The 25,169-nt window shown below is 41.1% G+C and overlaps 1 protein-coding gene across 3 annotated transcripts in view; it reads right to left on the reverse strand.

Annotated features, from left to right (window-relative positions):
* The window catches only part of rapgef6 (Rap guanine nucleotide exchange factor (GEF) 6), a 153,325-nt gene that overhangs the window by 119,021 nt on the left and 9,135 nt on the right, over nt 1-25,169 (reverse strand). For all 3 annotated transcript variants that reach the window (XM_084374413.1, XM_084374416.1, XM_084374415.1), the window contains exons 2-3: nt 1,726-1,796; nt 469-525 (exon numbers count right to left, since the gene is read on the reverse strand). In XM_084374413.1, coding sequence (XP_084230539.1) covers nt 469-525; nt 1,726-1,796 — 128 coding nt within the window. The remainder of the gene's footprint in view (nt 1-468; nt 526-1,725; nt 1,797-25,169) is intronic.

Genomic DNA, 25,169 nt, shown 5'->3' on the forward strand with positions numbered 1-25,169 from the left:
GGTTTAAGACAGTTTTGAGTATAACTGGGAACTATAAAATCAAAAGTGCAGTTTTTTATGAGTTACATTAGAGAAACATTCAGGATAAATACAATAAAACCCCCCTTTTGTGGCTACGATCTGGCTGGTCATCCAAATACAACTTTTCAGTTAATTTTATTAATGCACTTATTTAAGTCAGCCATGCTGATGTGATGGTTTGCTTTAGTGCAGCTGCTTTGTGGCCAAAACTGACAGACTGTTGTTTTTCTAGGCAGCTACGAGGTGTGAATATTCATTATTCTGTGATTGTGAAGCAGGACACTCTTATTAAAATATTGTGAAACTTGAACTTGGTAAATACTGGTAATAAAACCAACTCATATTTGAATAAAACACGCTTCCCTCAGCAGCTATTTAAATAAACAGAGAGTCAGTGCAGCAGAACAAGCAGAGTGCTTCCTGCACAGTGTGAGAACTTGTACTTACTAGAACAGGATGTGGTTAGCCTCATGTCTCTCATACCTGGCTGAGGTGCACATCGACCTGAGAGAGGGGGGAAAGATGTTAACGTTTTCTCTTCAAAAAACATTCATAAAACATTTCTCACTCTCAAAATCCATCACACATCCAACCTAAACTCGTTTCTAGGAAGGGATCAAGCTCTGCCGTCAGCTCAGAGTGTTAGACCGACCTGCTACTGCTGCACAACCTACATTTCATTTTGTTCGGCCTCATGAGGCAGAATTTTGCAGCAATCTTTTGCCGATTGAACACAATTCCAACAGAAACAGGGTTTGTAAATACAAAGAAAGCATTTTATGCTGCTGCTATTGCTGACCAGCAGCCTCCCAGTAAACACCTCTGGACCGGGGGCATACGCAGCCTAAGAGAACAATGGAGGCCAGTTCCAGAACTGAGGTGATTTAAGGAGCTTCCTGGTGGATTTATACTGCTAGCTTTGTTGCTACAGTGCTCACTAACTGGTGCTAAACTTAGCTGCCGTTAGCTTGTTAGCGGTCCTATTTGCTACTGCAGTGCCAGGGTGCCAGGAGCCAAACCCTGTATGATCATTAAACTCTCCTCTGGTCACCAGGAGCTGCTAGTCCGGCAGCTCCATGGCGGTGGCTGTAACACATTATTAGCACTACTGACTACTGTAAAAGTTCATAACTAGACGCCCGTTTTTACAGGAAACATGCAACTACACTCCACTTGCTGTTTCATGGGAACTTGTCTACGCAGATGCGTATATCTGTGTCCCTTAACCCCTCCACTGTGGAATTATTTCTCGTAAATGGTTCAGATTATTATCTCACACCATTGTTTGTTAGGAGGAGGGCTCAGTCACCCGCGTATCAAAGTGAACAGCCTAGTTTCAACTGTCATTGTTGTCACCAGCTCAAGCGTCTAACTAGCAAAGAAAACATTCCAGACTTGAAGCAGAACATTTCAAACATGCCTGGTATGTAGATATAAATGTCTAAAGGCTCCTCAGCCTGAACGTCCTGTGAATGATAAAGCCGCAGTGGAAAAACCAACGTGGGCCAAAAGGCATTTGAATTGACATTCTAAGCACTCTGTGGTCTTGAACTTGGTCGGGCAGGGTGTGCCACACATGAAAAGTCATTCACAAAGTTTTCCAGACGGCTACTCTGAAGTTACTTTGGTAAACGGATACTGTGATTGACGCCTGATTGAAGCAGTGAATACAAATTCTGGGAATATATATGATAAACAACTCACCTCAGCTGATGTTCCCTCAGGTGAGAGAGGACGTCCATATGGTAGAGGTTGCAGTAGATGGTGTGCAGGTCCTGCAGGACAGAAAGACAATATAAGTGAACATCAACCAACCATCCAAGAAGAAAATATGAAAGAGAAATTATCAATAACCAGTGATGCAATGTAACCAAATACAATTTACTCAAGTACTGTACTTCAGTACAATTTTGAGGTACTCTACATCAGTATATCCACTTTCTGCTACTTTGAACTTCCACTCCACTCCATTTATTTGATAACTTTAGTTACATTTACTGCAATAGACTCTCAGAGAGCCTCTCTATAGAGCCTCTCAATAGTTCACAGAAGTTAGCTGCAAATATGAGCAGCCGAGCACTGTAAATCAATCAATCAATAAATCATGTTTTAACTACAAACTTCACACTTCTGTCTCTCTGTATTCATGTATTTAAACTGCCTGCTTAGAACCATCTGAAGTCTCAGTGAATCACATGACAATCAGCATTTTGAGCTTCTGTTGTCAAGACTCTCTCTACTCAAGGGCTCTGGTAACTAGTTACTTTGTAGAGTCAGATTACTAGTAGTGTTAGTAGTCTGTTACTTGTGACGTGTAACCAATCGGAGAGTGCTGTGGGCGGGACACTGAGTGAGACCACACACGCTGCATCTGAGCCAAAGTATTGCAATTTCAAATGATCTGTTTTTCAGCAAACAAATACAAAAACACAGATACTGATACTCTACAGTCTATTCATTGTTTCAAAAACTACATTCACAGCCATTTGGGAACAACACATTTACACACAAGTTTGTAAAGTCTGCAGACTGTCGAGATAGTGTGTAGTATCTGAAAAGTAAAAGCTTTCAAAAGATTAGCTCATTGTTTAGAGTGTGTGAAACGTCTCAGCGGCGTGTAAATCACATCTAGTGCAGCACTTTGACAGAGGCCACTCAGACGATGCCAAACGCTGCCTATCAAATTGACACCCTCAAACCAGACAGGCAGGCATACCACTTATGTACGCACATGACAGCAGCGAGACAAGCACAGATATATCCACCCACGGCCTTAAAATAGTACTCTATCAGGGCCAGCTGTCAAAACATTAAGAGGCTGACAGAGTGTGTGTTTGTGTGCGTGTGTGTGTGAAGGCAACAGCTTCATATAAGCATCTGCAGGATCAAACAAACACAGTGGCTATTGAGGCCACAGGGCAACTAGTTTTAACAGGTGGACTGCATGGCTGACTGGTTATGTACACACAGCACACAGATGGACACAGGGCAGTTTCATTACAGAGAGGAACCCATTACTTGCTGCTCTATTTTTTTAATCTGGTGCAACTGCTATGATACATTAAAAACAGTCTATAAAACATTTTTATTGCCATACACAAGAGTTTATAATAAATCATTCAGGTCAAATTGTTTGACATTTGGGGAAATATGTTATTAGCTTTCCTGCCAGAGTTAGATGACAGGATTGGCACCACCCTCAAGTCTGTGTGATAAATGAAAAACTACCATCAGCAGATGCTAACATAGCTTTGCACAAAGACTGGGAACAAGGGGAACCAGCAAGCCTGGCTCTGTCCAGTGGAGCCCAACTTATAGATATACTATACTAAAGGAAAAAGATGCATTAGGCCGAAAATCTTCACTTGATAATTCAGAAGATATTATCATATCTGTATTATTATCATTATATATTTTTTAACTATCACAGTTATGGGGAATATCGCGATATAGCCACACCCCTAACCCGAAATCAGCGACCAGTTTTCTGTAATTATGTAGAAGCCAGTATCCCGTCCAGCATCATGCATTTATACATTTCCTGTAAAACTGAAATGGCCCTCTAAAAGTCAGCACTTAAACCAAATTAGCACATTTAAACAAAAAACCTGGACGCTGCACTGTTTGTTGGAACTACTGGCAGCTTAAATATTTTCCCTAACAATAATCCCACTTTGGGATAAACCAAAGCACAGCTGCAGTTTAACGAGAACACAAACACACACACACACACGCAGCTACAATGCCCTAATCTGAAACTAATAACTCAGACTATCCTTCGCCGACAGACTCGTATTTGTAGTGTGAAGCCTTTGTTGGAACCACTTCCTCACTCCTGGTTGTATTTACATAGTGCTTAAGCAGATTGAGGATTTGTTTGAAATTAGTGCCAAGCGTTTCATACAAATGCTGACAGCCAGACACAACTTTCATGTGTACTCTGAGGGAGTGTAGCTGGAAATCATTTTAATGCCATGATAAGGTTGCTATATAAACTTTTGCCAAGACTCCACAAATCTGATCACGGACTGGTGAAAGAATAAAAAAACGTGATCAAAAATCTTTCAAAAATGAAACATGGGAAGTACTACAGGATATTACAGCAGTATAACAGCAATGCTACAGAAGATACAGCACAGAGAGAGAATGCAGCATGTTTTTGTGAAAGCATACTGTAGTGTTTCTGTGTGTGTGTATGTGTGCGCATGACCGTGTGCGCACTGGTAAACTGAGTCAAGCAGCGGGAGCCGGCGGAAGCAGAGATGAACACTGGGGATCGGAGAGCCTTTAATGCAACGGACCGACACACCTCTGATGTGCTGTTGGCTCAGTCTGACACAGGAAGGAAGGTGGAGGGAGAAAGCACACATGAGGGGGAGACAGAGAGAGAAAGAAAGAGAGGAGGGAGGGAGAGGGCAGTCATACAAACACCTCATATCAGAGGAGTACCAGTTGGCCCAGTTGGCTTCATGAGTCTTATCCTATCACCAGTAATGTCAGAGAGAAAATTATCAGACTTATTGATCATGCAGGGTTCACCTTCTTCCACAACACTGGACAAAAATCTGCCTGATCTTTTATATCATTCTGGTATTAGGGGAAAAACGCTCAGGTTTGTTTGTATTTACGTAAACCAATCACAATCATAGTGGGCAGCGAAAAGGCCAATGCAGCAACAGCGTCACACTAAAATAGTATCAGGGGTGAACACGTGGGGAGGCGAGTCCTGCTGTAAAAATGGCTAAATCTCTGCAAAAGAGCTGCTGGAACCATCATACGAGACCTACACTTGGTCTCTGGTTCCTCCAGTCGAAAGACAGGTTTAGTTTCTTCATAACTGATTAGACGTTTGAAAGAAGACTAAGACTGGCTCCAGCATCTTAAATGTGAGGATTTGCTGCTTTTCTTTGTTATTTATGATAGTAAATAAAGAGTCTTTGAGTGTTTGGACAGTTGGTTGGACAAAAGAAGCAATCTTTTTGACTTTATCTTTATTTATTTTTAGTTTATTCTGCAATGAAAACTCTATTGGACTCCATGGACGACCATGATGAAAAACAGGAGACTATGCTTCTGAACATGGTTATAATGCAAGATGTTTTTACATTCATGCTATTCACACTTGGGTAGATATATCTGACAACTGTTAAGAGGAAGGAAAACACTTAGTTCCCTGTAAGACGAAAGCACAGCGAGCGCACTGAAACACAGACAACTGCCATTTAAATAAGAGTTAAACACTGAAGGACAGAGCTCGACCTGGCCAGCCGCTTCGCAACCAGAGTTGTAACCTCCATTTACTGCTCCCGAGGCAAAGGCAGTGAGCGGAGAGCAGGCATGAAAAAGCCTGGTTCACTGTAGTTTGAAAGTAGAACTGTATTGACTTTAACTCACAGTTAACTGGGTTAGTGAGCACAACAAACTGCTGCAGTAAGCACTCCTGTCGTGTTGCTGAGCATGCATGTGTGCATGTACAGTAAAGTGTGTGTATGTCAGGACATAAAGGCCCGAGGCGACTAGATAGCGTGGGTGCTCAGATCAGGCGAGACAGCCCCCCCAATACCCACCTCGCCCCTCCTTACCAGTGTGTTACGGGGTTACACTGAACACTCTGCCTGATACAAAAAGACACAGCAGCACCAAGCACATTTTTCCACCGGTGACACCGAGTATAATGTGGCCCCTGTGGCACGTTGGAGGCAACAACAGAGAAATGTCTCACATTACCATCTAAGATGCAGATCTACATGCTCAACTTCCTTAAAATAAAGAATTTGTTTTGAAGATGATGGAGGATGGTGGATGTTTGAGAATTTTAAGTAGCTAAGTGACTTTTTTCATTGACATATAACAGATGTCATGGACGATCACTGTAGTCAAGTGACAGTGGGGTTTAGTCATATCAGAAACGCAATGTATGTCTTGCCATTTTAAAATCTCCCCAAAACCAACCTCATAAATGCTAGGACTGAGGACTTTGACCAATTACGAATAACTAATAAAAAGTAAGGCATTGAAAGGTATTAAAATGGCCTGTTACTGAAATGGGGAAGTGAATTTCAGCTACCTGTTATAAGCATTTATGCAGTGTTTATTGGATATCCAGGACCCAAATTGTGAAAGGTAAAAATGGGAGTCTTTCTGAAATGCCTTGCATTACACATGTGAGCGGAATAAAACATTTGAGATCCTTATCCTCTAGGCAAATGCACAATTCATAATGCTCGGCTACAATGTTTAACTTTACCAGAAAGAAAACAGATGTATCTCTAGTATTAGAACAAATTAGAACAGTCTGGTAAGTTCAGGAAATTACATGACAAAGATGACATATAGTCTAATATCATGATAACTGTATAATTTCCCTACATAGCTCAGCCTTAATCAAGTGTTTACTGGTCCGGTGCGGCAAAGTGCATTCTGGTTGTTGTTGGTTTTCTACCTTTTGAGCAAAATGGAATACCACAGCCCTTTTTTTCTGCTCAGCACCAATTAAAAAAAATAAATAAAATAGTTTGTGTCTTTCTACTGCATACACTGCCCACTTTTATGCAACGGCTCTCTTTCCAGCTGTGGAACGCTTCTTTGAATGACACATTCTGCGAATACTACTACTGCTACTACACACATCCATGAAGCCAACTGCCCCCGTTTCATGTATTGATTAGTGTAAAGCAGGTCATCAATAGGCCCAGACAGACAGATAGCAGGATGTCCGAAGAGGAGCGCTCTGCTTTGTCGTTTCCATCGGTGGTCTCCCAGGGAGAGGATGGTAATGTGATCACTGCACCGCCCACACCAATCTCTCTCTCTCGTTGTGCCTTCAATACTTAAGTACATACACTGCTTGGACTTGAACAGAGGGTGTGGTGGCTGTGGTCTCGTTTTCGGTGGCCTACACAAGGGAAACGATCCCTATATTTTTTATGTAGAAGTGTCAATCAGCGTATCTATTCTGCAGTGGTGCCTCCACTCCCAAACCACATGGAAAACCTAACCCCAATGTAGTAAAAGTTTGATCGACACATAATCTGTTTTGTTCTTGCGAAATATGCACAGGATTCGAGTTTAGAAACTGTTTTCACAGACATTTTCCAACTGATTTGCAGCGTTTCTTGCAGGGTTTGCTTTGTCTTAACATAAAAAAGGCACTAGTGGACACTAACTAAATCTAATATAAACCATCATACTCCATACTCAGTTCTTCTACACCTTCGGGATCTGTAAAACTATATGTGAAAATATTAATGGACACATACTTTAGATATAGGTCTACATGTGCAACCATCAAAGCCATGTCCTTCGTGTCATTAGACTCAAGCCCACGTGCCGTTCATTGTTGTCTCATTGTCATCCCTCAGGACAGGACATGGCGGTGGAGCAACCCTCCTCAGTGACTTCTGACCTTTGGCCTTTCCTTATGTGATGACCTGATGACCCCATCTGCGATTAAGATGTCACAACCTCAGGAGACATCCATTAACTCATCACCAGCTGAGGACCTGGCATTGTATTTACCCTGGGGATGGGCTTTATATCGAGAAATCGTTAACGTGATATGTCACTTTATATTGTCTTAGATTTTTCGATATCATTATAATCGGGATATGGCATGTGTTGACTTCTTCTCCTACGTTACTTTATTTCCATCCTGTATGCAGAATACAAATAAATGACCCTTCCTGGCCATATAAAACCATATCACCAAGCCCAAATATAACCCTGTCTGATAAAGTCAAAATCAAACTAAGGACTCAAATTATTGTACTTATTTCATAAGAGGTTTCAAACCAAGTTGTAATTTAGTTTAGTTAGTTCTTAAAGGCCTAAATAGCAGAATCCAGCTTATATTACTATAGATTTTAAAACATTTTACAATGGTATTACTTTAGTGACACACATGAGAGAATTTGGAGAAAACTGCTTTCTGAAAGTTATTGAAAAAACGACTCTTTAAGGATGCAAGTTTTGCAGAAATATCTAAAAAAATCTAATCTATTCACATCTTCAGACACGCTGGTGTCAAACTAACAGGAAGACAAATGGAGCTGACCAGTGATGCTCTGAGCTTGCTGTGCATGTCCTGGTGTGTGTGCTTCAGGCAGCCGCAGTGCTGCTGCTGCCACCTGCTGGCAGAAACATCACTCACATCATTTAAATAAGACTTGGTCCAACAGACGCTGTACATCAACTTTTAACTAATCTCAGTAGCAGCAGCAATCCAGACAGCAAGAGCACATTGAACAACACAAAAACAAATGTGTTTACTGCAGTAAAAAAGTGATGTGAAACCAGTCTGCAGCGTTTGTCAGAGCTGTCACGTCACCCGACCGCAGACTTTTAATCTGTCTTAATCTGTCGAAGACAATTTTACTCACATTTCACAGTTACAGTACATGTGTGTTTATTTTTTCTAACACCCCCTCACCTTGACAGGATCCTGACATTTCTGACATGTGGCCTGCTAAAGTATGCCTGTAACTCATACATAAACAAGCTGTGGCAGCACAGAACCAGCACCAGTCGCACAAAAGCAAGTTGTTACAGTACAGAGGTTGTTGTTGTCCCACCCACGACATTGCTCCCTTTCCCATCAAGAGGCAGCCTACTAACACAGAATTCATGATATGCTGAGGCACTCCTACATGAGTATGGGGGAAAAAACAGGCTGCTGTTGTGCAAAAGCCTTGAAATTCAAAGTCTGGAGGCTTTGATTTTTAATTTCTGACTGGAACTGGTTGGAGTTTGCGTGGTTCTTTATTTCACTGAGGCAAATAAAATCCTTCCAGAACCTATTGTGGACTAAAAGCATGGATCAGTCAGTTAAATTCAAGCATATAAAATGGACCCACACCATATCTGAGAGCCTTTATCTAAATTGTACAACAATCCATGAATTTGTCATTTTGTTTTATTTTTCTACCAGCTGTTAATACCATCTTTGATCGTATGTTTTGATCAGGATCAATAAAAGCTTAAAAAGATAATTTCAAACAGAAGTATTGATTTATTCCAAGTAGTAAATTATTTTTTGGTTTACATGAGTGACTGTGTAGATGTAACACCAGCTTATGTTGAAAATCAAGCATGTTTTAAAGATCACAATCAAATTTAAGCATATTCCCAACCTAGAAAACATAACAGTTAAAACTAAAAGGGCTCTCAGTAGACCACATATTGCTGCCCCTTTTAATTAAATCACGCCTAATCCGATATCAAATAAAAGATATCTAAATCTGCTAGATATGGAATTTTATTTGGCTCCTCGTCATATTATACTCATAGATACCAGCCACCTAAACACAAAGGGATTATTTTGTCATCAAGATCCATTGCATTAATATCTGAGAATTGAACGAAAATGTTGAAAAAAAAAAGAGGAAAATATCCTGAATCCGTCTTTTTTATCCGGATCCACACCAAAAGTTAATGGGGTCTATTCTGGGCTGAGACCTATACTCCATTGAAGTTTTATGGAAATCATTTCAGTAGCTTTTGTGTGATCCTGCTGACAAGCCAACCAACCAACCAACCAACCAACCAACCAACCAACAAACCAACAAACAAACAAACATGGGCGAAAATATAACCTCCTTGGCAGAGCTGATAAAGAGTACTTTCAAAGACATTGTGCGAACCCTGTGAAAGAAAAGCATGGATGTGAATTTGCGGTTGCTCTAATTTGCTGGTTTGAACTCACAAGCCATATATATAGTGGGTCACGACCTTGTGTTGGCAAGAAAAACATTCCAGACCTGTCGCAGAGTTAGAAATTCTTCCGCTGAGTCTTTGTAAAAAGAAATACTTTTCAGGCAGAACCTGAATCCTTTGTAGCCTTTGTAGAGGGTTCAATCACCCCTCGGCCCACACCCGCATCCACCAGAATGTACAGTACGCCTGTCGAGTCTGTCAGCGACACAGAGAGGATATTGTGGACAGATGATACAACAAGTCCATTCAAGCCGACAGAACAAACAGCTTGGCTGACATCCTGCCTGCATAACCGGCCTTTAACATTTACATTACATAGACTACTGACTCCACCATCATCTGTGTCAACATTGTGCTGGGATATAGCATAATAGGGCTGAATGCAAGGGACAAAAACTGCTTTAGTGCACAGTATATTCAGAACTAAGGCTGTACAATTAATCCAATTATGGACCAAGTGCGATATCCACATCACAGGCGCTGCAATATTTTGATAAAAGCAAAAATTGTCACAACATACCATTAAAAATGAAGCACTGTGGTGCTACAGAGATGCTTCGGCCTACTAAACAATTTATCCAGATGTATTGAAAGCTTTTTGGTACAGACACCATCATTACACCATCGTTAGATTATACCGTAAAAATGAAATGCAAAAAAATGTGACTCATATCCCAATAAATGTCAAAACAATAGCTAAGGATATTTTTTTTTTTGCTTTTAGCTTAGCCCTGCTAAGAATGCAGATAGTTTAAAACTTCTCTCTCCCTCTTACGATTTGGTTTCCTCACATACAGTAGATGGAGACGCTCCGTTTCACTTCCAGTAACGGGCACAGGGAAGTCAAATGTCGGATTGTCACAGGTGGCACGAGAATTCAGCACAAGTGCCCTCTACTGTACCATAAACCTAAGTGAGCCTGTGGGTCAGTGGAGTTAGAGGGAGATGGTGAAAGAGGTGAAGCAGCCATCTGTGCTGGTCATTTAAAGGAAAGTTGTGACAAGTAGTTGAAGGACCTGTACTCAGCTGAATTTCAGAACACGAGAGATACCATGATGACACTACTGACAAAGAGTTAAAGTTGGATGTTAATAAATATTGAGCAGCAACAACACTGCTGACACTGCTGAAAAGTAGCAAGGTCACGTTTCTAAAAAATAAAATTACGCGGTATCCGTTCGGTGCATTATTTTTATGTACCACCACAGAGTTAGCTGTAATGGTGACTCCTTGTCACAGAAACCTCCTACTCAACATCACCAGGTTTTCTTCAATGAATCAATGATTTGATTTGGGACACCTTCTTCTTATCCTTCATTTTTTTCTTGTTACATCTAAATACAATGCACAGAATACAATGTACAGGACTTCTAGCCATGCCTCATTTGCAGCTCTCGTCCCTGGCTAGGCTTTTAAAGAATAAAACACACAATGCAACACGTTAATATAGGCATAAAAACAGACAAGTAACCAATACAAACTGTGATTCTAACAACAACAATGACTGAAAAAAAGAAAGAAAAAGTTTAAATCATTGTAATTTCTTTGTTTTGAGACATGAAGTTGTGTGTTGATAAGAAACGTTTGTTAATCAATGCAATAAATACGTTTTCTGGTTAGTTTTTCTATGGGTGTAGAACAAATGCAGTGCCATTGTCTCTTGGTTATGATATAGTATTATGACTAATGGCTCTTGTTTGTAAGCTATCAGAGAAAAGCTACACATGTATTCTTGATAAAACATCATGTTGGAATTAAAAACTGCAGAGGCTGAGAAAAATGTACCCATGGTCATTACTCATGGCTGCACAATCTCCTTACCAGACATTTAAAGGCTCAAAGCTTAACATCAAGCACGATATATCGTTAATATTCCTAAAGCCTTAATGGTTTAAACCCACAAGGTCAGCTATGATCCCCTGGTATCACAACTCCAGACAGGATCATTATCCATACAACACAGAAGCTCACTGACAATCCCCTGCTCCACTGCGCAGTAGGCCTTATCGTTGCAGCATCAGTGTGAGGTTTCAAGTACACTTGCAGCACTTAAATCTTCTTAAATCCCCTCTTTTTGCTCACAGCTCAGCCTCTTCTCCACTCAACAAAGGAATCATTTTCAGGAACAAGCCCAGGTCGAGAGAGAAGAGAAGAGAGGGGCTTGAAACCAGCTTGCGCGAAAGGCTTCAAAAGACCCTTTTTTTCAAGCTTTTACCACAATGTGATCCTGCAGAATTAAACACACATGAATCTGATCATTCAGCAAAACACGGAAAGACGCTCGCCAATGTGTGCTCAGCAAAAAACACTGAAAACAAATACAGTGCAAGTCCTGGATCCTGAGAGTTTCCGCGCTGAAAACTAAAAGGAGTTGGGTTCATAAAAAGCCCTGTGACGACAGTCGTGGTGCTGGTGGTGGAGCGGGTTATGGAAACAGAGGGAAGGAGGGAGGGAGAGCAAGGGGAGGCGTCACTCATGACCAGAAAGGAGAACTTGACTCTACTGACTCGGACATTTACAGTATATGTTTGTAAAAAACACCAGCAAAACATGTGGAGTTGAAGAAAATAACACAGCTAAGGAGAAGATGAATAGAGGGTGCGCACACTTGATGAATCACTACTTCCTTCCTGGGAACACAGCCAACAGCGCAGCATGGCAAATTTCTACCACTTTGCGCAGAAAAAGTTCAGAGTGTCACTTTGCGAGTGCTATACTATAATTTCTGACTTTGTATTGGGAGCGTATGCTCCTTCTTCACTCCTACTCGAAGAGAGGGTAAGGAGGGAGTCTGGCCCAGAAAGCACCGCACCAGCTGCCCTCTCCTCGCCAGCCAAACCAAACAGCCACACACATACGCACAAAAACACTGCCACACACAGAAAATGGAAAATCTGAGACTTTATGTAATGTTAGCTGCAGCTTCATGCTGAAATGAATGAAGTAGGCACAGGAAGTTTTGGTTTTTGTCTGCAGTCAGTGAAAAGTAGGAAGAATTAGCATTTTTTCAAGAATTATAAATGATGGAGTAATATAACATCCTTGAATTCTTGGACCTGTGGCGCTGTGTTTTTTATGCAGGACCAAATAACTTCTAGATGTGATCTAACTATATTAATACTGCACAGGGTCAAAATGTGGTTGCAAGAAACTTTGGAGGTATGATTTTTTTGGAAAATGACCGATTCCTGTAAACAGTCTGCAAAAGTGATTTAAATACACACATGTTGCCAAGTGTCCTCTGGGGTTCTTGGATGTTAAGGACACATTTCAACCCAAACCAGTGAAAAATGAGCAGTCGGTGAGGCTTAGAATACAAAGAATAACAACAATGACCAAATTTAGCTGTGAGGGCCAAACTTTAAAAAAGTTTTAACATGAGGTTTTTTGTTGTTTTTTTTCAAGAAAATCCATGACATGAACTGGTAAAGTTCTGAATTCTGGGTGAGTTGGCATGAAATGACCCATCAGTTGCAACTCCAATATTAGCAATTTCTAAAGTTATAGTTTACAATGCATTTCCTTGATTGTTAACAGTAATATAACTATTAAACCTGCTTTTTTGTTTGTCTTTGGCTTAAGGCTTCCTTGCAGGAGCTAAAAAGCAATTTGTATATCCATTTCATTAATGAAAAATCAGTATTACTACTTGCAAAAAAATGCAGCCAATCATCAATATCAGCCTCACGATCGGCCTTTGACACACAGGGAAATTAGATTTTGTTATTTTTAGGGCTACCTATTAACATCGAAAATATATATATTTTTAAAATGCTACAAGATGTGCTTTGAAGTAAGGTTTCATTTGACTAATTATACTCCACTTTTTGCCCGAAGTAGCGGTTGGGTTTCTCAGATTTCAAAGACATCTCTTAAAACCCTTTAAAAATAATTTGTTGTGCACTCCCTCTCATTACCAACTCATTTTGCACTCACTCATTTATCACTTCCCTTCGCTTGACAGCAGTACAGTCTGCGCCTTTGTTACATGCTCTCATTTACTCCTCTGTTAACATTATTCCATAGTTAATCTCAATTATTCCAGCTGTAAGTTTAGAGAGCTCAACACTTAAAGCTACTGAGCTTTTCATCACCTGCGGTTTTAAGCTCATTTGTCTTTCATGCTTCTCGGCCCTTAGCCCTCATCTCATCTCTGCTGGACTCAGCAGTGGAGGATACAGCCGTCGGAGAGGTTTTCTGTCTGTTCACAGCAGCAGATGTTTAGAGACTGAACTCGGTTACTGCAGCCAGACAGATCTCAGCTGACATGCAAAGTTTGAGGGTGGGCTGCTAAGTTTAGGCAGGCACACGAGCAGAAATGTGCAAACACAAACATGAAGAAGCATGTAAATGAATACTGCAGCTCTGCTTCTCCACAAGAGTCATATTAAAGTAGCTGAAGCACGCACCCACTTGGCCTACGCATAGCTGTCGTCTACATGGCCTTGTAGCCACAGGCGGGTTGTCAGATAGCCAAGATACGGAACAGATAGCTGATCTCTTTCCCCAATCTGTTCAGACAGGCAGCTCTGCTCTGCTCTGCTCTGCTTCTCACACTCTGGCTACAGCTCCATAAATCCAAAACAGAACCGAGCAGCGTATCTCTGTGCTTTCAAACTATGTTAGAGTTTGCACAGGACACGCTATGAGACCGCAAAAACAAAAATCAACAATTGTCTTACATGTGGGACCTGAAGAATTGAACATGTTTTTATTCGGGTTGGTCTCAGATGTTTTCTGAAGACCCTGGGGTCATGCAGGAACCAGGTGAACCCGGAGTGCATGGTTTCTCTGGTGAGAGCAGTACAAACATCAGCGAAATTTAACCACTACTGACACTAAAGAAATGGGACTCATGTGTATGCTTCGTTTTTCTTGGTTAGATGAAAAAACACAACAATCTCCCTTTAAAGGTTTCCCGTTAGGCCTAAAAGCCACTATTTATGTTGGGGGTGGGGGGCACTGATGAGGGATTTATTGCAGATTGTAAGCAGTTAAGCCATAGCCTAGAAACCGTATACTCAGGGCAGATGTTAATGGTGAAGCCTAATTTTCATACACAGGAAAAAGTAACAGTGCACATACTGTAGAGAGATTCTGTACAAAGTCATAAAAACAAATATAAAAAGGCAACAAGTTAAGCCACTCTTATCTGAATCCAGCTGTTCTGGTTGCCCACCCAAAGACAAGCTAACCCTGTGCGTGGACATGTGCCAACCTTTGCATATAGTTTGAATTTGCATGGAAAATACTGTGGCCCGTCACGCTGAATCACAACATCAGAAGCCAGCACACCATGTTATCACCTAAGTTACGCAACCAAACCTCCAGTGACCTTTCTCTGATACACACATACACCAGACGCACACAAATCCCAGTCAGTGAATGGCTTCTTATCTCTGTAACTCACTGTAATTTCCAGTTAACAGTGGACCGACTGGGCGGAAGACTATTTGACTGGGCTCACTAACTGCAGATTAGGCAGCAGAGGCTGGCAAAAAAAACATTTCTCTCACTCACTCAACTCTTGGTGCTTGAAACGTTCTCAGCACTTGGACAAATATAGTTCCTGCCTTGAAAACCAATAAGAAAGGTTAATGTGGTCCAGGCCACCAATGACAGTTGATGACATACGAGGGTCTTGAAGGGTTTTCCCATCTCATAGTGGGAGATTTCAACCACTACCCCTTGTAACTATCTTCTGGAGGGACATGGGTGCACTCTAAAGAGGGGTAGAGGTAAAAAAAGAAAAGAAAATGAAAATGTGATTGGTCTAAATCTAACCGTGGTGCAACCAGCGTCAGAACAAGACTGAAAAGAATTTGCCACAGAAAAAAAAACACTGAAGTACAAAAGCACATTAACGCATGAATCATGCATAGTCATCACAATGTTTGTTAATGGCAAATACAGGAAGTGATCACTGACATCACTAAAACCTAACCTCACTTTAACCGTCTCAAAGGAAGCGTCTGTGGAAGATGTTTCCATATGGAAAGAGATCAATCCATCCGTTCCTCCTACATGCCTACTTAACTGCTCACAGTTGCTGAGTCAACCGGCCTCCACTCATGAAGCGCAACCCCGCTCATCCTGCTCCTAAACACGATGTCAATCAGACCATCGAGGCTGATCTGACTCCGACAGTCACTTCCCAGGTCACGACTTTGGTTCTGGTTGTCTTGGCATCAGGGGAAAGCACTATGGAGGTGCATTAATTGTTTAAGGGCTTAAATGAATTAATACCTGGCATTGAGTTCTTCTAAAACTTGAGTTGTAGGAAATAGATATTGTGTAGCCCAGTTTTTTCCCCTAGCGCCCTGTGGATGCACATTTGCAAACACTGGGCTTACATAAATGTGTCCGTTATGGTTCAAACTGTGCAACTGTGTGATAAGAATGGAATAAGCGGCTGGGATTGGATAGAAGTGTGTGATAAATGTTGACTGTGTCAAAGGGTAGGCCCGTACAGTGCAGATAAGAGCAGCATGTACAGTCGTTAAACCTGAAGGACAAAACCTCAGACAAGAACATCATATCACTTCACTATCACTACCACAAAACAAAATGCTTACTCTATATATGTGATAATTCATTAAACTTTCATCTAGCGTTCTTTGCCACATTATTTGTAGGCACCCTTTATTACAGCTGTTCTGTGATTGTTGATTTGTGATTTGTCAAATTTTAGTTTTTGCAATGAACTGCAATGAAAGCCAGCCATCATACTCGTTATCAGAGGCTTATGTGTTGCTAATACAACATCCTGAGGAACTTTTAATTTATTGTTGGCTGTTATACTTAAACTTTATTTATTTATATAGCACTTTTCATACATTTAAAATACATCACAAAGTGCTGTACAAGTTTTTGTTAACTGGCCATCAGTAGTTCACTCTTTTAAAGTGATGGGGAGGGAATATTTTTTGATTGAGAAGAAATTAAGAAAGCTTTTATAAAGTTTTCTGTTTTTGTTTGATTATATTTATTTCCCTGAATCTCAATAAACAAATTCAATTGATAGACTTTTTGAAACAAGTTAATTCAATTGGTCAAAAATATCTCGACTTGTCTTAACCAAGGACCTGACTTTAACACGTCCGAAAACAAAATTACTTGAGACTCCCTGACTTGAGTCACATGTCTGTACAACAATGATTTTACAGCTTCACAAGTGCTTATAGCGAAAAACCTTCATCCTTTAATGGAAGTGTATTAAGCTTGTTGTATTGCTGCGCACATACACACACAGTGATTGAAGTAAAGTATGCATATTGAAGACTTGGCCATCCAACCCTGCCATACAAACGAGAACATAAATGAAGAAATCACTCTTAAACTGAAGAGTGAAGTCATTTGTGTGTGCAATGCACCAGCCATAAAATGAGATAAGCTGGTTTTTCATTAAATACAGCTCTTTCTTAAAGGCGGCATTTCAACTTCTGACCACATTCCTTCCTCAACGTTCCTCGACCTCTAACGCAGTCTTTTTTTTAAATGTCTCTCACATTCAGGCCCACACAAACTCCACTGTCCACTGCCACACACACAGTGACCTCAAAATACACAGCTACCGTAAAATACAACATTCCTGAGTGACTCTTTTTTCCAATCTTATAAAGGTTAAATATACAGTACATTTGGCCAACAGCCATATAAAGATACAGTACTCGGGTAGGCGGCCACTTCTTTGTCATGAATGGGCCACCGTGTTTGGATTCATTGTTTAAAACAATCGCGCTGCCGAGGCTGGCGGGAAGTTCGGGGAATCCAGCTGTCACATTCCCAGCATTCCAGAGGTGAGCGCTCAGCATTCTTTACAACCTTGTCAGCAAAGGAGTCGCGCGAACAAGCCAAGGAGTGATCCGAATAATGACAGTGAGCATGCAAATGAGTGAGAGTGCTTTCTGGAAGTGCAAGACGTGAGAGCGTGAAGACAAGCGGCAAAATAAGTGAAGAAGTGAACCATTTTCTGGACACAAGTGGGGAGAATGAGTCATTAAGCATGCAAAGGGTTGAATGAACGATTTAATGAACTAGTAAGTAAGCAAACGAGTGATTCATAAATTGCGTAAGTCAGCAATTGAGTAAACTGGATGACTTGTCATGCAAGCCATTGAGTAAAAAAGCATGCCCCGACTGCATTCCCACTAGTTTTCTTGTCTTGTTTGCACAAACGGCATGTGTCATTATGTTTTCATGCATTCTATCAACACCTTGTGCTTTTTGGACAACTCACACTGCTCATAAGTCTCTGTAAATCGGACCACTTGTGCCTCAGGCAACTACTGTACATCTACGCTCGCAAACTATTTCTGTGCTCCCACTCTGCATAACCATACGTTGCTCAATCACACTTGTAGCCTCCAGGTGCATACCACTGAAGAGGGTTCATGTGCCTTCTCTGGAAATCAGGTACTGCACAAACCTGCAAATACTGTGATTAGATACTTATACATTGATTATATTCCTGTAGCATGCAAATATAATCAGAAGCCACTTCAAGTATTCAAATCATCCCTAACCTGATGTGACCAGGAGGACATATTTCTACACATTAAATCAGCTTGAATTGTAAAGCTCATTCTGATACTTGTCAAGTGCGTGCCAGTTAACAGCTTAATTTCCAGTCCGGCTTCATTCTTGTTAATGTCTGACAAGAGGAAGGTAAACTGGCTTGGCGTCCATCTGTCAGACGGGAATGTTGTCAGTGCACGCCTTTGTAGCAAGTGTGTTGTTTTCACTTAACAAAACCCTGTGATCTCATCTCTTATCTGCAGATTCACCTGTTAGCTCCACCTGCAATAGATTGGTGTATCTCTGTAGAGATACATGGCCATCCACACTCACATTTACACCTATGGGAAAATAAGCATTGCCAATCAGCCTGAACTGTATGTCTGTGGATTGTGCGAGGAAGCCGGAGAACCTGGAGAAAACCCACGCAGGTACTCGCTATACTAAACTCTATATACAACTTTAAAAAGGAGATCATGAAGCAACAAAGGGCCACAAAATAAGGCCAAACATGCACACGGACAATTGTTGTCTCAGTAATACCGCAACAAACAAAATAAAAACACAGTCGGAAAAATTGCATCTAAACTATTAGCATTCTGGTTTTGTTTAGAAAGACGAGAGGTGTTGAGGCAGAAAGTTGAGTAGAAAGTGGCGGTCAGACGTAGTCAGCAGCCGGCGGTTTCTGTTGTGATGTGGACAGTGACTCAGTGTTTCCACAGTGGGATCTGTGGGCCTCCACAACACTGCCTCTGTCAGCGCTCCAGACTCAATCATACTCAATAAGAGCAGCTGGCGGCCGGTCAATTTCAAATGGATGTGATGAGACAGTTGATACAGGCATTCATAATCTTGGCTACAGCTGGGCAGGATGTTAGATTTTAGTGATCCACTGGTGATGGATTAAAAAACACTGGATAGGCTTCCTGTGTTTGCTGAACCAGATATAAGATTTTGGACTGGAAACAAACTCCAGACCACGGGTTGGACCGTGCCAAAGTGGGCGGAGATTTCACAGAAACAAGCACAGATTACTGGTATCCATTTACCACTAGACTGTACATCTCCCTTATGTCAATGACAGACGGACAAAATTTTTTCAGTTTAGTCATCTGGTTGACAACAAGTCTTATAGCCCCTGAAAGACTTGGTAAGAGTTACAAAAAAAAACTGCTTCTTCAGGACTGTGTGGGGAGTGGTTCGATCAGATCTATTAAATGAGTCGCCCACTATTTTGATAACTGATTAATCGGTTTTAGGAAAATTAAGTGAAAATTCTCTGATTCTAGCTTTTTAAATGTGAATATTTCCTGGTTTCTTTACTCCTCTATGACAGTAAAGTAAATATCTTCGGGTTGTGGACAAGACTTTTAGGACATTAACTTGGGCTTTGGGAAACACTGATCAATATTTTGACCATTTTGTAACATTTTACAAACAATTAATCAAGAAAATATTTGACAGACTAATCAACAATGAAAGTCGAATACCATCAACTTTTTCTGACTGAGCCCTGCCCAGTTACTCTTCGGCCTACTGCTACAACTATTTCTTCTTCTTCTCTTTTCTTATTCTAAACTACTTAAAACGAGTGAGAAGAGCACATGCAAAAACACAAGTACTCCTATCTGAAATAACCAGAACTGTTCTAACTTTTATAGAAAATGTGTTCACGTCACTAGTAAGCTGATTGAGAAAATAGGTTTCCAGGTTTAAGGGAAAATCTCAATTGTTCTCACAGCTCACTCATGCATTAAATGCAAATTTGCAAGTTTGTGCGCAGTGATGAACCGTGAAGAAGGAAGGAAGGAAGAGGTAAAGTTCATCTTCACCTGCACACCAAGCTTTCTCAGCCTGTAGGAACAAACATTGTGGGCACCAACACAAGAAAAGTTTTGTGCCTCCTTCATAACTTGATGCTATGGATTAAGGTCAGAAACAGGTCATGGCTGCTGATGATGTGCGGTTACGTACAAGAATACAAGAACAACAGTAACTGAGCTGGACCCCCTCGGTGAGAGTACATTTCTATGGTCCCAAGCTGGAAAAGTTAAAGAATATATACAAAGGTCTTGAAGGCTGTGGAGCAGGTGTGCCTCTTTGTATAACCTTCTACCTGTGCGCTCTGCCAAGATCGACAATGTGGCTTCCAAAATATCCAATAAAAAAAAAATGTGAAAGGCAGAGCTCCAAAAAAACTTTGAAAACAAAAAGATTCAACACTAGTAAAAGCTTTTTTTGTTTTTGTTGAGGGCTCATTGACTTACTATGTCGGGGGTAGCGGGGCTGATGATGTCGGAGCAAAGAAAAGCTGAATCTGAAACTTTTTAAAATCAGATATCTTCTGTTTCTATTTCTAGAAATCTGAGCCTGTAATGAGACCGTTTAAAGAGATTCACAGTGGCGTGAAAAAGGCTGACCGCTTTGTCTATTTGAACTATTTTCTGGATTACAAATACGAAAGCCGACTTGACAAATCCTCTCACACAAACACAGAACATTATGTGCTACAAAACACATATGTTGCTGCTAGTTCTTGGAACATCGGCGACCCGAGGGACGGTAGGTTCTTCCAATGAGCACACACAATGCACTGATTGAAGCAGCTGTTTTCAGATTTTGCGGCATTTTTATTTCAAAGCCCTTATCAGCTCTGAATCACCTCTCATTGTATCAGTGTTTACCACAGCTTCTCACCACTCAAACAACTCACCGGCCGCTCACACATGCAGTGGAAATGACGCACAACAGCCACGCAGACAAACACACAGAGAGGCATTTTTAATCTTTTAGTTCAAAGCCCTGACTCATCTCGACAGACTGCATAACTCACTGTCAACAGCTCAAACCTCCAGAGAGGATTTGTGCACTGACCTTGGCCCTGTTCTTGACATTTTTTTATCTTAATGGGTAAAAACAAAGACGAGTTAAAAATAAGAAAGCACATCAGTTCTTTTTCCAGGATGCGTTCCCTCGTGTATCAGCACTGCTTGGCTACCGTAAGGAATGCTGCTGCTGTTGACTACAGCCCGACTACAGTCTCCGAGGGATTTACAGGGCAGGATGTGTGAAACCCACATACTGCCTGCCTCCCCACATAGGGAGGATGGTTTATTGCAGTGGCGATAAACAAAAGTATTCAAAATCCCGAAGGTCAAAAAATTCAAGAAGCCACACTGGAAACACACTGAAACAGCTTCTTTGCCTTTTCGCAACCTGCTGTTTGGTGGCTTGTTGAGACAGATTGGCCAGGAACAGGTTAATTTTGCCGTACATACCAAAATGTTGGCTGATTAGAGCTACAGCGATTACCAATTAATAGATACGTCTTTAATTTCTTCAAACCACAGATACGCCCAAGTTTGATGTGGCAAAGGCTATGTATCATATTGATATTTGTACAAAATGTGGCATATCAGCGTTAACATTATATGTTTATTAGCCGACTTTCACATCGGGAGATGGAGGGAATGGTGGCACAGTTAAAGACAGCGAGGCTGCAGAAAAGCCGACAGCTGCTCGAGTCTGCGTTGACACCACTTATTACCCTTAAAGGAGAGCTGAGGACCTTTCCAGCCGTGTTTGTGGCAATAATACCAGATATCGTGAGAAAGTGGGTCTAGTTGTGTTCAGGTGTTTTGAAGGAGACCCTCAGAACCTTTCAAGCCATATTTGTAGCGACCTAAAAAAGGTATTTTAAGCCAAACCATGTTTTTTTTTGTGAGAGAAGAGGAAACCTAAAGAAACGTAAAGTTGCAACATAAAGAAATTTTAAGTTTCAACTTATCTGTGGTTTTGCAGAAACGTATTTGACTAACAAGTATCCTAGCGATTGGGTTGCAAATTAGTGCCATCTGTTCCAATAGCCAATTAATCATTTCAGCGATTTGTCAAGCAAAAATATAAGACCTTTGCTGGTTCCAGCTTCTTAACTCTAAGAACTTGGTGCTTTTCTTTATAATTTATGACAGTAAATGAAGAGTCTTTGGGTTATTGGCTGTTGGACGAGATGTCACTTTGGGCTCTAGGTAATAATCGTGACAAGCATGACCTTACTTTTAATCATTTCATTGTGACAATAATAGCCAGATTTCTCAATGATGAAAACACTCATTAGTTGCAGTCCTACTAAACCTTCTCTGCTTACTGCAAAGACAGCGTAGCATAGCAGGGTAACACTTTTCATGGATAACAAACAACATATGGCTGATAAAGAGATGGAGATGTAGGCTAAAACTGCTTTGACATTAACATGAAATCTCAGCCAGATTCTGTCAGCTCGTTAAACTAGGCCTTCCTGAAGTTTGGGGGGTTGGGATCGTTTCTAAAGACTGTTGCCAAGGGCCTTTCCCATACACGAAGTCCTTGGGGCTGGACAATACAATATTTTGACACTGTACTGCATGCATATGATGAATGTGTTGTTTATTGTCTGATATCATCCACTCATGTACTGATAGAATACTTGAAAACATTCAAACCTTGAAATAAAAGCATGTCAAGCACAATCAGTAGAGCACCAGTGACGGACGAAAACACTGCTGGAAGTGTCGGCTGCTTTCCTTTTCTGACACACATTCCAGACCAGTTTTGCAAGGTCATTAAAGTGCTTTAATAAGAGAACTGTGGCAACAGGTTGGTATACAGGGACCAAGGTCCAAAATAGTATGGAACCAAGTCTGACAGGTTCTTGGTATGACACTCTTTGTCCTGATTTATTTATTTAATCTTTACCCTTTTTATTATGACTTGTATTAAGCTCAAAGTAGTCCCAAACAGCTCTTTTACTTGTTATGGCCCAACTATGCATACATGTTTTTTTCCCCCACTCATGCTCAAAATCAAATTGCCGTCATGGATCATTATGTTGTACTGATTTCAATTGAATTAAATAAAACTGGATAAGTGCACCAACCTGTGAGCCTAAGATGTGGGGAAAGTGTAACTACTCCAATGGTTTGTCACAGGGAATAAAATAGGCCGCATTACATATACAGTACACAGTACAGTATGCAGGGAAAGTGCCTTCAAAATGAAGAAATAGGGACGAGCTTAATACTCAGCTCTGTATGGTTTGAAGAAGCCCTCATCCTCGAAACTTTATGCTTCAGAATTTATCACCTTGCTGCAGTTTTTATCGTTTTAGGTCGTTTTTAAAAACACCTTGAAATTCTTATGAAGTCTGGTTGGCACAATAATGCTGCCATTCAGGGATAATGAAACAATTTGCACAGCATCTAATCTCATTTCCTTGTGAGAAAGCAAATGATCAACTTCAAAATGTCAAGGTAACCCTGCCATTGGCTGACTGAACTATGCAAGGTGAGTCCACCTGTAGCCTCAGTCTGCATTCCCCACAAACTGAACAGGTCAGAGCTGACGCCTTCTGCCTGTTCACGCCTGCTGTCATGCGAGGAATGTAGCTACACAAACACACACATACGCATACACACACACAGTAGCACTCACACGCCACACTGAAAGCAACATGCACGCGCAGGCAAACATGCGCTCGCTGTGTACCCGGGGCTGCTGTGCTGTGAGGTTGGCGGTACCCACAGGAAAAGCTGACGTGTTTACATTCAAACAATACCGAGCGGGACAAAGCCCAGGCTGTTGTTGTGGCCCCGCTGTGTGAAGCAGGGACTTCAAAACAGGTTACAAAAAGCCACTTGGCATTACAAGTGGTTGGGTTTTACAGACAAGCTCATAATTAAATAAGTAAAGTAAACAATGTGGATTACAGCATCATTAACACAGCAAACACAAGCTCCAGCTAGACTGCCTTCTTATGAGGATTAACTGAATAAACACACCTGACCTTAAGATGGAGGGCTGCTTTATTTCACTGTTGTGCAAGTGGAGACTAATGTATTTTTTTTTTACAGTGTAATCTCTAATCTACAAACATCATTTTCACAAAGCAGCTCACTGTATTTTTAATGGTTGCAGATATTAGCTCAAGGTGAAACCAGCTAACATGGCTCATTATTACTGTAATGCAGATTTTCCACACAAGTTCACAAAATCCGACCTGTGTCCAGCTATCGGCTTTCAAATATATACCTCCCTGCTGATTTCTGCTTCCCTCCGCCACATCTCCCAACACATAAATCGTCATCAGCACCAGGTGTTCAGAAACGATGTCCGATTCATACGGGGGGTTCGCGATTTTTTTATGCACTTATGATGTCGGTCTGAACGTGGCCTTTTCAAGCTCTGGTTGTGGTGCTTTGGACTAGATGTGCACCTGCGACTTGGCTTTAAATTGGTTTTACTCTGTAACAGAAACTCATCTGGCTCAAATCATTGAGAAAAGCACAGTTAAAAAGAAACGCAGAAATATCCAAAATGTTGGCAGGAAATTGTTTGCGTCAAACCTCATTACTCACAGTAAGACACTGCACGAGAAAATGTGTTTTCAGGGCTTTTTTTTTTTAAAGGTGTTTCAAAGTCCACGTCTAAGGTGAAAATCCTGATTTACTTCAACATATAGTTGTCATTTTCATCACCTTGTACTGCCAACACACGTAGATGTGTGTTTGTGTCGCCACATTTCATATCTACAAACATCTCCAAGCCAAGTTTTCACACTTAAGTTTCAGTAAATCCAGCATGACGTAAATGCGGAGCAACTTTACACACAGCCACACACACACACACACACACACACAGGCAGGCCAGTGACAACATCAACAAACCCGAATGTGCCAACAAACTGCAGGGTTGAGAGAGAGCCCGAAATTAAAAGGATACAGAGGAGTCAGTGTGTGAAACAGACAGAGTGGAGGAAGCCGGTGTAAGACAGTGTGTTTGTGTGTGTGTTTAAATGGGTGAATAAACACAGCCTTCCCCTGACCCGTAGCACTGAAAGCTCTCCTTGTGGAGCCAATAAAAAAGGCCCCTCCTAACAAGCCGAA

The sequence above is a fragment of the Pagrus pagrus genome, assembly GCF_965226575.1.
Source record: "Pagrus pagrus genome assembly, chromosome: 14".
Classification (NCBI taxonomy): domain Eukaryota; kingdom Metazoa; phylum Chordata; class Actinopteri; order Spariformes; family Sparidae; genus Pagrus; species Pagrus pagrus.